The 16,977-nt window shown below is 51.9% G+C and overlaps 1 protein-coding gene across 1 annotated transcript in view; it reads left to right on the forward strand.

The window, feature by feature from the left end:
• Positions 1–16,882: 16,882 nt before the first annotated feature.
• The window catches only part of LOC141191470 (uncharacterized), a 28,086-nt gene continuing 27,991 nt past the window's right edge, over positions 16,883–16,977 (forward strand). Inside the window, exon 1 of the mRNA XM_073661372.1 lies at positions 16,883–16,941. Coding sequence (XP_073517473.1) covers positions 16,916–16,941 — 26 coding nt within the window. The 5' untranslated portion in view covers positions 16,883–16,915. The remainder of the gene's footprint in view (positions 16,942–16,977) is intronic.

The following is a 16,977-nucleotide window of genomic DNA, read 5'->3' on the forward strand; positions in this document are numbered from 1 at the left end:
TACCATGGTGTCATATCATAGTTTACTGGAAATATTCCAGGCTAGTAGGAGGCAAGCAGATTCCCACAGAAAAGTACCAGCAGTAATGTTCAGGGACCCGCGCTTGTAGGAGGCGGAAACAATACCGGAAGAAATAGTGGCGGCTGGGGACTGAGTATGGACACCCGGGCCGCCGCCATGAGGTTGTGGACATCTTACACCTCCACAAGCTTAAAAGGCCATATTTCAAGTGCAAGCAGCTGCCCAGAAATCTGGCAGTTTAGTTTTGTGGCCTGTGGGTGGGTGGCTGGCAGCATACTTGCGCTTGCATTCCAAGTAACAGAAAACTAAGCAGATGGTGGTCTCTATCATCATCATGGCCTCACCTCGGCACTATGAACTCTCCTGAAGGAGAAGCCAGGGCCCACCGGAGGAGTCTCCGGTTCTCTTGTGGGCCCGTCCAACCCTGCTGGGAAGCAGCCCTGGCTAAGAAAAGTGCGTGGGAAGGTTCCCGGACACTCTATGGCTACATTTTTAATGTGGACTGGCTCTGTACCATCCCTGGCCACATTCACCTGTCCACGTGTTTGTGGTTAGGCGGTCCTTCCCAGTAAGTGCACTGGGGAGGGCACGGGTAATGTTGTGGGACCCGTGCTTGTGGAAGGCGGAGATGATACCCGGAGAAATAGTGGTGGCTGGGGACCAAGTATGGACACCCAGATGCCGCCGGCATGAGGTTGTGAAAAGCTTCTGTCTCCACTAGTCTAAAAGGCCACATTTCAATTGAAAGCCGCTTTAGTGGACTTCCTGGGAGAAATGACAGCTGAAGTAGATATGGTTTACCAAGTCCTTTCACCAAGCTAAAGAATATGGCTGTGGTGAAATACTACTCTCAGCATAAAAAGCAGTGGACTGGCTCCATACTGTCCCTGGCCACATTCACTTGACGTGTTTCTGGTTAGGCGGTCCTTCCCAGTAAGTTCACTGGGGAGGGCACGGGTAATGTTGTAGGACCCGTGCTTCTGGAAGGTGGAGACGACACCGGGACAAATAGTGGCAGCTGGGGACCGTGTATGAATACCCGGTCGCCGCCGCCATAAGATTGTGGACAGCTTCTGCCTCCACGAGTCTAAAAGGCCACATTTCAAGTGCATGCAGCACGCATGGGGTAGGGACAACTGAACGCTGCACTGGGACAAGGACGTGGCTGGTGATTGTTGAAAGTCTGCAATGACAGGTGCATGGCGGGAGGCATCTTCTCATGCGCCAAGGATCACTTATGATGGACACACTTTTAGGCAGTGACCTGGGAGTCAGAGCTGCTTCCAGAGGTCTTCCCCATGCTGTTCCCATGTCTTTTCAGCACTGTATGCATGTGTCTGATGATTTGTCACACACCACATGGCCAGATAAGGTTGTAAAATTTTAAAATGACATTTCCCGGTGAATGCATTTGTCTGGGTTGAAAGCAATGCAAAAGTGCAAAAACGCATCAAAAACGCTACGTGTGAACGGAGCCCAAGGTGTGGAGGAGTCTTTTTGGTTTTGGTTATTTATTTTGCCTTATATACAAGTCATTACCCTGGAAAGGATGTTCCCTAACATGTTGCCCAGGAAAATCCATTTTGGTTTCGTTTTTGTATGTTTTATTGTGAGTCCGTAAAAGTGGTGTAATACTCTGACAATGTTGCTGACAGCAGTGCCCTGGGGGTCAGAAATGCTCCAAGGGGTCTTCCCCATGCTGTTCTCATGTCATTTGAGCACTTTTCCCATTGATTTGGGTAATTTTTAGGCCCTCAGCAGACCGCCAGGGGGAGCCGCCTGAAAAATGCTTTAGTTTCCCGTAAACTTACATTGGGCTCGTTACTCGGACTGAGGACCCGATTATTCCAATGTGCTCGACCCGAGCATCGAGCACCCGAGCATTTTAGTGCTCACCTATCACTAGTGATGATCACTACTGAATAATCCAGAGACACATGCATTTCCCGTCTTGTCTCTATGTGTCTCCTAGTTGGGTTTTGGATGTTTTTTATACTCATTCCTATTTTTAAATTGCCTATTGTATATTTGTTTTTCACTTTTTGTATTTTTTGTATTTGCACTTTTTGTCTATGTGCCATTGTATAATTGTGTTTGCGTTTTCTTCTGGCAGCGATGTCGGTTCATACTTTGATAATATGAACTAATTATTTCACTGGTCTGCAATTTCTGAGAGTATTCAGGATGCGCTGACACACCGTCACGAAATCCATGCTGATTATGGTCTGTGGACACGTGTGATTAAATCAGCACACCGGTCTGTAATTAGCAATGGAATTTAAGATGCACTGACACACTGTTCCAGAAGCTGTGACAAAGGACGACAGATCATTCGAAACGCGTAGCACTGTCCACCTACCCCCCCACCCTTTCCTCATGGATGTCATTTCTAACATGGACTAATTAAACGCATGTTTTTACTTGGAGCTGGATTACACGATTTCTTTAGCCATTCCTCATGTTTTGCTCAGAACGTTCTCCCGTTCTCCATTCATGAACCACACAGCTGATCGGCTTTACTTATTTCTTAATTGTACATGTACGTCAGCACTACGTAATGACTTAATATTTGTACGGCCACACGCGCACTTTTCTGGTGTATTTTGTACATTAAAGGTTGTACTTATATTTATGGAGGCTTCATGTGTTCTCCTTATTGGAATGTCAAGATATTGGCTAATAATGGTAACGGTATCATTTGTGTTCATTTCTGGTTCCTCTTATAACAGTGAATGATATCACCCGACGCTGGCACAGCTGTCACGATACGTATACAAGGGAGAGTGCCAAAAATGGGTCTGCGGCGTCCAGAAAGCATCCCTATATTTATATGGACTAGCTCAATGTCCTGGCCCCCATTATAGACCTATGTCCATACGTTATGGCTTGTTTAATCATTGTTAATTGTAACGGGTCTGGGAGGCGGAACCTCTGGGCTACTATACAAGGGGGCGGTCCTTGTAAGGGAGCGGGTGGCGACCAGGCAGGCAGTCACAGCAGGTGACCGGGACAGTCTCTGGGTGTACGGGCAGGAGGTCACGGCAAGTGATCGGGGCAGTCTCTGGAAGAACGGGCTGGAGGTCACGGCAAGTGACCGGGGCAGTCTCTAGGTAGAGGGTAGGTACGACCTGTGATGGCTGAACCTCCAGGTAGGCTAGCAAGGCAGATGGAGGATGTGTGCTCCCAGGTGAGCAAGCGAGAGTCTCTGGAATAGCAGGTGGTCACAGCACGTGACGGTGGAGCCTCCAGGTAGGCAAGCAGGCAGGTAGCGGAGAAGCGCTCCCAGGTGAGCGGGCAAGAGTCTCTGGAATAGCTGGTGGTCACAGCACGTGACAGCGGAGCCTCCGGGCAGGCAAGCAGGCAGGTAGCGGAGAAGCGCTCCCAGGTGAGCGGGCAAGAGTCTGGAATAGCTGGTGGTCACAGCACGTGACAGCGGAGCCTCCGGGCAGGCAAGCAGGCAGGTAGCGGAGAAGCGCTCCCAGGTGAGCGGGCAAGCTGGTCCATAGACAGACTGACCGGAGTTGTAAGGCAGACCGTCGGACCTCAGGCAAGCAGGCAGGTAGCTGATGTGCGCTCCCAGGTGAGCGGGCAGGCTGGTCCTTAGACAGACTGACAGGATTAGTAAGGCAGACCGTCGGACCTCAGACTAGCAGGCAGGTAGCAAGTAATCAGGCAGGAATCTGGCAGGTAACTGGCAGGTAACTGGCAACGGGACCTGAGGGCTGAAGCACAGGTGAGACACAGGTGCAAACAACATTGCTCGGGCACCTCCATTTTGGAGGAGGTGCCTTATATATGGTAAAGTCCTCCGGCCATTGGCCGGGGACTCCTTAGGACGGCGCGCGCGGCCCCTTTAAGAGGGAGGGAGAGCGCGCGCGCCCTAAGCACAGTGGCCGGGAAGGAGCGCGCGCTGCCAGCAGAGCGGGAGAGGAACGCCGGGCACGGAGCAGAGCGGTGAGGGGAACAGCGTCCCTGCCTAGCAGAGGGCAGGGACGCCGGCACTACAGTACCCCCCCCTTTAGGCCCCCCCTTTTTTAGGCCAGATAGAAATTTAGCTAGGATGAGAGGGGCATGGATGTTCTCCCGGGGCTCCCACGTTCTCTCCTCAGGACCAAACCCCTTCCAATCTACCAGAAAAAAGGTCTTTCCTCTTACCCTTTTGGTGGCAAGAATGTTCTCTACCTCAAACTCGTCCTCAGCAGAAACTGGAGCAGGAGGCGTACCTGTAGACTTGGAAAAAGAGTTAAGCACCACGGGTTTGAGGAGAGATACATGGAAGGAGTTAGGGATCCGTAAGTTGGCCGGGAGTTTCAATTTATAGGCCACCGGGTTGATCTGACTGATGACCTCCAGAGGACCGATGAACCGAGGCCCTAACTTGTAAGAAGGTATCTTGAGTCGAACATATTTAGATGAGAGCCAGACTTTATCTCCTGGACGAAATTGTGGAGGATCCAGGCGTTTTTTGTCAGCGTGTCTTTTCATACGCTCGGATGACAGAAGGAGTGCGGACCGGGTACTCTCCCATATGGAGGAAAATTTGCTAACGAGAGATTCCGCAGCCGGGTTGTCCACAGAGGTGGAGACAGGAAAAGGAATCCGAGGATGCTGACCAAAGACTACAAAAAACGGGGATTTGGAGGAGGATTCGCTCTCGTGATTATTATAAGAGAACTCGGCCCATGGTAGGAGATCCACCCAGTCAGAATGGTGGGCATTAACGAAGTGCCGGAGGTAACTGGTCAGGTTCTGATTGATCCGCTCCACTTGACCATTGGACTGTGGGTGGTAAGCGGAAGAGAAGTCCAGGGTGACGTCTAGTAGTTTACAAGTGGCTCTCCAGAAACGTGAGGTGAACTGTACCCCACGATCCGACACGATGTGGAGGGGCAGGCCATGAAGACGGAAGATGTGGCGGATAAAGTCTTTAGCCAGCTCGGGTGCAGACGGAAGGCCTGGCAGGGGAATAAAGTGAGCCATCTTGGAAAAGCGGTCAGCGACCACCCAAATGACCGTACAACCGGCAGAGATGGGGAGATCAGTTATAAAGTCCATCGCTATATGCTGCCAGGGGGCAGCAGGTACAGGAAGCGGAAGGAGGCGTCCGGCTGGCAGATGTCTCGGGACTTTGTTGCGGGCGCAGGACACACAGGCAGAAACAAAGTCTATTATGTCCTTGTGCAGGGTAGGCCACCAATAGTGCCGGGCAATAAGCTGGAGGGTCTTTTTCTGACCGGCGTGGCCAGCTAGTTTAGACGAATGACCCCAGTGTAGGATCTTCTCCCAATCAGGTACTGAAACAAACGTCTTACCGGGAGGGAGACGATTTAGACTCACGGGAGCCACCTGCATTACTCTGGCGGGATCGATGATATGTTTAGGTTCTTCCTCGAGATCGGACACCAGAAAGGATCGGGACAAGGCGTCTGCTTTGACGTTTTTGTCAGCCGGGCGAAAATGAAGAACAAAATCAAAGCGAGCAAAAAACAAAGACCACCGGGCTTGGCGCGGGTTCAGTCTCTGGGCATGCTGGAGGTAAGCCAAGTTCTTGTGGTCAGTGTAAATTATTACCGGATGAAGAGCCCCCTCGAGTAGGTAACGCCACTCCTCCAACGCCAGCTTGATGGCCAATAACTCTCGGTCTCCTATGGAATAGTTGCGCTCAGAAGAGGAGAAGAGTTTGGAGAAGAAGCCACAAGTTACCATTCTCCCGGAAGATGATTTTTGAGTAAGAACCGCTCCGGCTCCAGAGGAGGAGGTGTCAACTTCCAGGAAGAACTGCTTGTTGCCGTCCGGGCGATGCAGCACCGGGGCGGAAGAGAAGGCCTGTTTTAGGGAAAGAAAGGCCTCCTCTGCTTCAGGCGGCCACTCTTTGGGATTAGTACCCTTACGGGTGAGCGCGGAAATTGGGACAGTCCGGGAAGAGAAGTGCGGTATGAAGAGGCGGTAATAGTTGGCGAAGCCCAAGAACCGTTGAATAGCCTTCAACCCCTCTGGTCGGGGCCATTTCTCGATGGCAGACAGTTTCTCAGGATCCATTTGTAGGCCGGTCTGAGAGATAATGTAGCCCAGAAACGGAAGCGAGGTCTGCTCAAAGAGGCACTTCTCAAATTTAGTGTAGAGATGGTTCTGCCTGAGCCTGAGCAGGACCTGACGAACGTCCCTCCGGTGAGTCTGGAGATCCGGAGAGAAGACCAAGATGTCGTCCAGGTACACCACTACGCAGGAGTAGAGAAGGTCCCGGAAGATGTCATTGACCAACTCTTGAAAGACGGCAGGAGCGTTACAGAGGCCAAAGGGCATTACCAGATATTCATAGTGGCCGTCCCGGGTGTTGAATGCCGTCTTCCATTCATCCCCCTGACGGATACGAACCAGGTTGTACGCCCCACGGAGGTCCAGTTTGGTGAAGATTCTAGCCCCCCTCAGACGATCAAATAACTCCGGAATGAGCGGAAGGGGGTACTTATTCTTCACCGTGATCTGGTTAAGGCCTCTATAGTCTATACAGGGACGGAGAGAGCCGTCCTTCTTTTTGACGAAAAAGAAGCCTGCTCCCGCCGGGGAGGTAGATTTCCGGATGAATCCCCTGGCCAGATTCTCCTCAATATATTCGGACATCGACCGGGTCTCAGCAGCGGATAATGGATAAATACGCCCACGGGGAGGAGAAGTACCAGGTAACAGGTCGATAGGGCAGTCGTATGGTCTATGAGGGGGTAGTGTCTCTGCCTCCTTTTTATTAAAGACATCAGCATAAGTCCAATAAGGAATCGGAAGTCCAGGTAGATTAGCTGGGGTAGGAGAAGGACGGACGGGATGAACGGGAACCAGACAGGTCTTATGGCAGCCCTGTCCCCAGCGAAGGACTTCTCCGGTCTGCCAGTCAAGCACGGGTGCATGTCTCTGGAGCCAAGGTAGACCTAGCAAGAGGGCGTGAGAGAGTCCAGGCAGAACATGGAAGGAGATACTTTCAGAATGCAGCATTCCCACCTGCAGAGTAATGGATTCGGTGATGAGTTGGATGGGGCGTGGTAAGAGCCCCCCATCCACGGCAGCAACAGACAAGGGTACAGCCAGAGGTTTGGTGGGGATGCGGTATTTCTCTACCAGGGACTGTGAAATAAGATTCCCGGCTGCTCCAGAGTCCAGTTGGGCTAGTTCGAAATAACGGTTCTCCCCGTAGACGATTGAAACTGACAACAGCAGGGATGGAGAGGATTTATTCTTGTCTAGGTGGACCTCTCTGAGCGAACCTAGACACAGGCGTTTCCCGACCTCTCCGGGCAGGCACGGATCCGGTGCTCCTTACTGCCACAGTAGAAGCAGGTCCCCTCGGCACGGCGTAAGTCCTGACGGGTCTTGACCATCTTGGTCTGGTCGACCTGCATAGGCTCAGGAGGGTGTACCTGGTTAGAGACAGAAGGAGTGACGGGTTTCTGAAAAGTAGGAGCTAGACGTGGTAACCTCCTCTCACGGGTGACCTCTCTGGCACGCTCCAGGAACCGTAGGTCAATCCGGGTGGCAAGAGTTATTAAGTCATCGAGAGTGGTAGGAATGTCCCGACCGGCAAGTTCATCTTTAATACGGCCGGACAGACCCTCCCAGAAGACGGAAACCAGAGCGTCGTTATCCCAGGCCAGCTCCGAGGCAAGGGTACGGAACCGTATGGCATATTGGCCCACGGTGAGATTTTCCTGACGGAGGCGTAGCAATGATGATGCGGATGAGGTCTTCCGTCCGGGTTCGTCGAAGACTTTCCGGAAAGCCGTGAGAAAAGCAGGCAAGTTGGACACCAGGGGGTCTCCTCTCTCCCATAGAGGATTTAGCCAGGCCAGGGCCTCCCCGGTGAGATGGGACATGATGAATGCAATTTTGGCTCGTTCGGAGTTAAACTGGTGGGACAATAGTTCAAAGTGCAGGGTGCACTGATTTATGAAGCCCCGAGCCTGGGCGAAGTCGCCTCCGAAGCGAGGAGGTGCAGAAAGCCGGGGTCCGGGATAGGATACCATGGTATTATTGGGCAGCGGAGCTGCCGGATTGCGAGACATGGCACTGGCGGAGGTTGCTGGTGGAGCAGTCAGAGTGTCCAGGCGAGTATTGACATTCCGCAGGTGACCCAGGATGGACTCCTGTTGGGACCTTTGACGGGACAGTTCATGACACAGGTCCGAGAGCGAGGGAGCTTGGGTGCCACCGGGTTCCATGGCCCGAGCAAACTGTAACGGGTCTGGGAGGCGGAACCTCTGGGCTACTATACAAGGGGGCGGTCCTTGTAAGGGAGCGGGTGGCGACCAGGCAGGCAGTCACAGCAGGTGACCGGGACAGTCTCTGGGTGTACGGGCAGGAGGTCACGGCAAGTGATCGGGGCAGTCTCTGGAAGAACGGGCTGGAGGTCACGGCAAGTGACTGGGGCAGTCTCTAGGTAGAGGGTAGGTACGACCTGTGATGGCTGAACCTCCAGGTAGGCTAGCAAGGCAGATGGAGGATGTGTGCTCCCAGGTGAGCAAGCGAGAGTCTCTGGAATAGCAGGTGGTCACAGCACGTGACGGCGGAGCCTCCAGGTAGGCAAGCAGGCAGGTAGCGGAGAAGCGCTCCCAGGTGAGCGGGCAAGAGTCTCTGGAATAGCTGGTGGTCACAGCACGTGACAGCGGAGCCTCCGGGCAGGCAAGCAGGCAGGTAGCGGAGAAGCGCTCCCAGGTGAGCGGGCAAGAGTCTGGAATAGCTGGTGGTCACAGCACGTGACAGCGGAGCCTCCGGGCAGGCAAGCAGGCAGGTAGCGGAGAAGCGCTCCCAGGTGAGCGGGCAAGCTGGTCCATAGACAGACTGACCGGAGTTGTAAGGCAGACCGTCGGACCTCAGGCAAGCAGGCAGGTAGCGGAGAAGCGCTCCCAGGTGAGCGGGCAAGCTGGTCCATAGACAGACTGACCGGAGTTGTAAGGCAGACCGTCGGACCTCAGGCAAGCAGGCAGGTAGCTGATGTGCGCTCCCAGGTGAGCGGGCAGGCTGGTCCTTAGACAGACTGACAGGATTAGTAAGGCAGACCGTCGGACCTCAGACTAGCAGGCAGGTAGCAAGTAATCAGGCAGGAATCTGGCAGGTAACTGGCAGGTAACTGGCAACGGGACCTGAGGGCTGAAGCACAGGTGAGACACAGGTGCAAACAACATTGCTCGGGCACCTCCATTTTGGAGGAGGTGCCTTATATATGGTAAAGTCCTCCGGCCATTGGCCGGGGACTCCTTAGGACGGCGCGCGCGGCCCCTTTAAGAGGGAGGGAGAGCGCGCGCGCGCGCCCTAAGCACAGTGGCCGGGAAGGAGCGCGCGCTGCCAGCAGAGCGGGAGAGGGACGCCGGGCACGGAGCAGAGCGGTGAGGGGAACAGCGTCCCTGCCTAGCAGAGGGCAGGGACGCCGGCACTACATTAATGATTAGAAACATATCAAGTTATCTAATTTTACCCAACATCACATCCTTTTTGTCACTTGCAGAACTGAATCCAACTTACAGGACAGGGAGATGGCCTCTGAGTCAGATGACGCCCTGTTGGATCTCGTGGCCGATTCTGCCGAGGTGCAGGACCAGCAGCAGGACAGTCATCGGATTCCGCAGCAACATCTGCGTCAGCACCATCAACAGCACCAGCTCAAGCCTCGGAGGAAGTGGAAGGACACCGGAGCAGCAGCCAAACCCCTCGACTTGATAACTCCCCTGTTGCTGCTCCCATCCAACGAAGAGTTAGACGTAGGAGGGAGCTCCCCATTATCACCACTAGGCACGAGGTAGATAGTGGGGTATTAGATTATCTTGCCCGCACGGCGAATGATGATGGGGAGGAGGCGTTTACGTGGAGCCTAGGCATGGTATCTGAGCGATATCGACACGTCTGTGCAGCTGCCTGCCAGGAATGCCTTCCATATTATTTTGGATGCTTGCATGTGACCTAATAATCTTCATGAGGTGTTTGACTGTCTGTAAAACTGCCATCGGTCAGACAGAAACCGTCTGCACTCGGCAGATGAGGACTATGCGGGTTCACCACAAAACCCATCACGCCTCAGCTCCCTACTTCCCAACCAACATCCCCTGTGGATCGACCACCACTCATTCAGTCAGAGCACATGAGTGGGCAAAGGAAAGAGGAGTGGGCTGGTCCAGGAGCTCCAATGGCTGGATCCTTTGTTAGTGATAGGCCTACAATGGTCCAGGCATGGGCCTACTGGAGGAGAATATTATTATGCTCATGGAAGGCAATACCATCACCCCCAAGAGCCACACACACAGATGTCCTTTACCTTCAGGGTCATATAGCCCTAAATTCATGGCCCAAATGATTTCCACAGCAGCAGCATCTTTGTCTGGAAACGTTTCTGACGCCCAACAGAAGGCCTTCACCTATCATAATTTGTAATGTTAGGATTACGATGTTAAAATTCTGAATGTTTTATTTCTTTATGCCAGATTGTTTGGATTCTAAAAATAAAAAAGGTGTACATATGACAAAATATGTGTGCACTTATTTGTATATATATTTTATTAAAGTTTTTGTTAACAAAAAAGCCATATTTTTCATTTTTAGAAAAAAAAATACATGTTGCTAGTAAAGGGAGCAAAAACAAACACATATATTGGATGTTTGACACATTATTGCACAAGGAAAGTGAAAAAACAACAAAAACATAAACACATTATTAATTCAAGGAACAATAACGGGGGGATTCTGCCATGGCGTCTCATCCTATGGAGTTAAGAAACAGGAGGCAAAAAGATCCCAAACCTTAATGACAGAAAACTGTCGTCATGTAGTCGGCACAAATGGATAAAGGAAGGGATTGGGCACATCCTGGACATCTTCAGGACCTGGACCATAACGACACTCATGCATGCACACATGCCTTGATCCCGCCATTCACATTCGGTTCGCTAAGTTAGAGGACAGACTGGAGCACACGCCATTCAGCGCACAGGATGACAAAGTCACACTCAACCATTCTGCGAGCACGAGACAGCAAATAATTGACAACTTACCTCTGGTGATTGAGGCCTCGATGTGGGAACGACTGCATCACATCTCTTGTTAATTGGAAAGCCTCATCAGCAATGAAGACATATGGTGCTGCTTCAGACCTTGAACATGGAAGAACACATGGAGGTGGGAGAGCAAGGTCATTATTTAGAAGGCATAGACCCATTACTGATGTTTTAAAGATGCGGGAATCACCTGTACTCCCCTAGGCCCCAATATCAACAATTCTAAACATGTAATTACTGTCAACTACCGCCAATAGTACAACAGAAAAATACTGCTTAGAATTGAAATATTGGGACTGCTTAGAATTGAGAGTTGGACGGCTTCTTGACCCTGATGTGTTTCCTATCCAAAGCCCGAGGCAGTTTGGAAATTGAGTTTTCAGCAAAAAGCCTCGTGATATCCGCTCCCAGGCAAGTTGTGCCGGCTCCGGCACCACCACAGAATGGAGTCTGTCCCATATCTGGACACATATGTTCCAGACAATTCCTGAAATTGTTGAGTTGCCCAGGAGGAATTCCAAATGAAGGGCCACAAATGATACACCAGTAGATAGAAACCTATTGGATAAATGTAACGATGCATAATGAGATGGTGGAGGAGAATATTTTAACATAATCAATACCTAATAATAATGCTTAAAATATATCCATAATTAATAAATAGATAAAAAAACAACCTCTTATTAATACTATATTAGACATTCTTAAACATTGACAATAGCAAGGCAAACATTATATTTTTACAAAATAACACAAGCATACAATTAAGCTATAGTCGCTACACTTGGTAACACACACACAGACTTTTCCATCCACTATTGAAAAGCAAGGCCACATAGTGTCACGGGTGTATCAGATGCGACAGACAGTTGTCCTGCAGGTGGTTGCAGGAGATCCCTTCGTTTAGCATTAGAGACACCTTCTTAACTGTTTCACTCTAGGACCCAGCGGCCACCTCCTTCCTGCTAATTGACACCCTGGTCTGGGTGTTTAAATAGTTTCACTTGCAGCAGAAAGTTGCCTGTGATACTCACATGACTCCTTGTGAATGCTTGGAGCTCTCAGACTGCTATCGTGCTCTGTGGTGCTAGGAGGATGCTTGGAGTTATCTCTCTGAAGTCGACTAACGCTAAGCTACTTTCCCCCGTGTTTGTCTACCTTGTTGTCTTTAGTCGCTAGTGGCGATTGACTAGTGCTCACCTCCACCCTTCCCTTTACAGGGTCAAGCGCTAGGGAAATACAGGGTTTAGGTTCGCGTGTGGCAATTGGTGAGGAAGGAGGTCTCCACTCCCCCTTTCCCTAGTGTCAGGGCTCCCTTTCCCTATCCCTTTATGTTACACTAGTCTTTCCCACACCTTGCGTGACACATAGATATTCAGACCTGTAATAATGTTAATTAATAGTGAAACCAACGGACTAATTCGTTTTTAAACCTTAAAAAATTGGCAGTGAACATGTAATAGGCCTGGAGATCAAATTCTTATTTAAAAAAATTACAACAAAAATACCTTAGTGTCATAAGAATAAATACTTCTCCGCATGGAGGTATTCTGGTATGTTATTCCTGACCTCAGCACCTCCAAAAGATGGTCAAATGTAGATACGCTCATCCGACAATAGTCATAAAACTTTTGAGGATGCAAAGCGTAGCTCATAATACAGTCTACTAAACTTACCTTTTGCGGCCCTTTTTGTCAGAAGTGGATGGATCCAGTATGGATGCCGCCTCCTCGGATCAGATACTGTTGGGTAGGGCTCGCCATAGCGCCAAGATAAGACCCAGTGGAAAAGGATACGCTCTGTATCAGGTTGAATTATTATTATTATTTATTATTATAGCGCCATTTATTCCATGGCGCTTTACATGTGATAGGGATATACATAGCAAAAATATTTACATAATCTTAACAAAACGAGTCAGCGACTGGTACAGGAGGAGCGAGGACCCTGCCCGCGAGGGCTCACAGTCTACAAGGGATGGGTGAGGATACAGTAGGTGAGGGTAGAGCTGGTCGTGCAGCGGCATGGTGGAGCGGTGGTTACTGCAGGTTGTAGGCTTATCGGAAGAGGTAGGTCTTCAGGTTTCTTTTGAAGGCTTCCATGGTAGGCGAGAGTCTGATGTGTTGGGGTAGTGAGTTCCAGAGTAGGGGGGAAGCACGGGAGAAATCTTGTATGCGATTGTGGGAAGAGGAGATAAGAGGGGAGTAGAGAAGGAGATCTTATGAGGATCGGAGGTTGCGTGCAGGTAAGTACCGGGAGACTAGATCACAGATGTATGGAGGAGACAGGTTGTGGATGGCTTTGTATGCCATGGTTAGGGTTTTGAACTGGAGTCTCTGGGCAATGGGGAGCCAGTGAAGGGATTGACAGAGGGGAGAGGCCGGGAAATAGCTGGGGGATGTTGTTGCCAAAAAATACTTCAAAACCAGGCTACAGCGTTATTATGGGGGAATATCCCAACATGATATATGTGCTCACAGTGTGGGACATGGAAACGAGGCTTTTTATAGGGTTTTACACAAGGATTTCTTAGGCATCTTAGTGAAAATACATGATGAAAATTACAAGGCAGACGGATGCCATTCGCATCACATACGCTCATATGTGAAAAAGACCGCACAATCACACTACACTCGCAGAGCAATAGAAAGAAAAATAGCCTGACACTCATCCGACTCCTGCATTAAAATAAGACGCGAGTGTGACTGCGGCCTAAGAAGGGTTATGATAGGAATCGTTGGAGTCAGAGTCCTGGAAAGTATTGTCAGAGGAATCAAATTCAGAGGAGCTGGAACATGGGATTTGGAGGCAGATTTGTGGTATGAATGGGGTATTAATATTGATTTGGGGGTGTGTAGTGTTCCACTCCATCTACCCCATTCATACACCTGGTTAAGAGTATAGTCATTTTTATCACGTTGGAATTTATTTTTCTTCATAGACATAATGCTGTCTTCCAATTTGGTGATCGTTTGTTGCGTTTTACTTATAAATGCTCCATGTTCTGTGTTAGATTTATATGGCTCCAATGTTAGTTTAATATCATTCATTTATGATTGAACAGCAATTCGTTTTTACTCCTCATTATTAACAATAAGACACATGAGATTTAGAGAACATGTAGTAAGTAAATGGTTCCATTGCTCCACAAATTGCTGAGAATAAATGGTTGTCGGAAGTTTTTTGATCCGTAGTCCTCCAGGGACCATATCTTTATCAATATAATTCCGTAATGTTGTTTTTTCCCACCATGTTTTCATTTCATAAATCATGATTTTTTTTAAGTTTCTTTAAGTTGTCAAACATGGAATTAGGAGTCTGATCCGACTGTCTGCCATTATCGGCCATAACCGCCACACCATACGCCCTTATGAACCATGGCCTACACCATGGCTGTCTCCTCTCTAGCTTTCCCTATGACCTAAATAATCCTCCTATACTATAAGGCCTCCACACTGTCCGCCTTAATGAGCTATACTCACCACAGTGTCTGCCATTATCAACCATGGCCTATACCATGGCTGTCTCCTCTCTAGTTTTCCCTTACACTCTCTATATCTCCACACTGCCTCCCACCATGCTAACCTCTCTCCATATTGTGCCATTTCACACTGCGCTCTCTCAATATCCATTCTGTGTCTCTTTTCACACTATGCCCTCATACTGCTCTCTCCAAATTGTATCCCACAGTACACGTATCCTCGTACACGCGCAGCTCCGCTCCGTACACTTCGTACACGCTCGGCTCCGCTCCGTACACCTCGTACACACAGGGCTCCGCTCCGTACACCTTGTACACACAGGGCTCTCCTCCGTACACCTCGTACACGCGCGGCTCCGCTCCGTACACCTCGTACATGCGCGGCTCCGCTCCGTTTCACCTCGTACACGCGCGGCTCCGCTCCGTACACCTCGTACACGCGCGGCTCCGCTCCGTACACCTCGTACACGCGTGGCTCCATACACCTCGCACACGCGCGGCTCTGCTCCGTACACCTCGTACACACAGGGCTCTGCTCCGTACACCTCGTACACGTGTGGTTCCGCTCCGTACACCTCGTACACGCGCGGCTCCGCTCCGTACACACACAGCTCCGCTCCGTACACCTCGTACACGCGCGGCTCTGTTCCGTACACCTCGTACACACAGGGCTCCGCTCCATACACCTCGTACACACAGGGCTCCGCTCCGTACACCTCGTACACACGCAGCTCCGCACACCTCGTACACACACGGCTCCGTTCCGTACACCTTGTACACACAGGGCTCCGCTCCGTACACGCGCGGCTCCGCCCCGTACACCTCGTAAACGCGCGGCTCCGCTCTGTACGCCTCGTACACGCGCGTCTCCGCTCTATACGCCTCGTACACGTGCGTCTCCGCTCCGTACGCCTCGTACACGCGCGGCTCCGCTCCGTACGCCTTGTACACGCGCAGCTCCGCTCCGCACACCTCGTACACGCGCGGCTCTGCTCCGTACACCTCGTACACACGCGGCTCCGCTCCGTACACCTTGTACACGCGCGGCTCCGCTCCGTACACCTCGTACACATGCGGCTCCGCACCGTACACACGCGGCTCTGCTCTGTACACCTCGTACACACGCGGCTCCGCTCCGTACACCTTGTACACGCGCGGCTCTGCTCCGTACACCTCGTACACGCGGCTCTGCTCCGTACACCTCGTACACGCGCGGCTCCGCTCCGTACACCTCGTACACGCGCGGCTCCGCTCCGTACACCTCGTACACGCGCGGCTCCGCTCCGTACACCTCGTACACACGCGGCTCCGCTCCGTACACCTCGTACACGCGCGGCTCCTCTCCGTACACCTCGTACACGCGCGGCTCCGCTCCGTACACCTCGTACACGCGCGGCTCCGCTCCGTACACCTCGTACACGCGCGGCTCTGCTCCGTACACCTCGTACACGCGCGGCTCTGCTCCGTACACCTCGTACACGCGCGGCTCTGCTCCGTACACCTCGTACACGCGCGGCTCTGCTCCGTACACCTCGTACACACGCGGCTCTGCTCCGTACACCTCGTACACACGCGGCTCTGCTCCGTACACCTCGTACACACGCGGCTCTGCTCCGTACACCTCGTACACGCGGCTCTGCTCCGTACACCTCGTACACACGCGGCTCTGCTCCGTACACCTCGTACACACGCGGCTCCGCTCCGTACACCTCGTACACACGCGGCTCTGCTCCGTACACCTCGTACACACGCGGCTCTGCTCCGTACACCTCGTACACACGCGGCTCTGCTCCGTACACCTCGTACAAGCGCGGCTCTGCTCCGTACGCCTCGTACACGCGCGGCTCTGCTCCGTACGCCTCGTACACGCGCGGATCCGCTCCGTACGCCTCGTACACACGCGGCTCCGCTCCGTACACCTCGTACACACGCGGCTCCGCTCCGTACACCTCGTACACACGCGGCTCCGCTCCGTACACCTCGTACACACGCGGCTCCGCTCCGTACACCTCGTACACACGCGGCTCTGCTCCGTACACCTCGTACACGCGCGGCTCTGCTCCGTACACCTCGTACACGCGCGGCTCTGCTCCGTACACCTCGTACACACGCAGCTCTGCTCCGTACACCTCGTACACACCCGACTCCGCTCCGTACACCTCGTACACACGCGGCTCCGCTCCGTACACCTCGTACACACACGGCTCTGCTACATCCACACTGTAAACCCCTCCTGACCCCACACATAAACTTCAGCTCATCCATCACCATGACAACCAGCACAGCAGAGTCCTGCATCCACTGAGGCCCCTGATCATGTGACCCCTGACTCCTCCCCTCCTGTGACCTCATCACAGGTCCTGTGCGCACACAACAGCCATATATGTGGTGGCGGCTCTGCAGGTGGAGGTATGTGGAGCCCCCATTACTGGGCGCAGGGGGCAT

This window comes from Phyllobates terribilis, unplaced genomic scaffold (assembly GCF_046119375.1).
Source record: "Phyllobates terribilis strain yellow unplaced genomic scaffold, ASM4611937v1 Scaffold_46__1_contigs__length_10046794, whole genome shotgun sequence".
NCBI lineage: Eukaryota > Metazoa > Chordata > Amphibia > Anura > Dendrobatidae > Phyllobates > Phyllobates terribilis.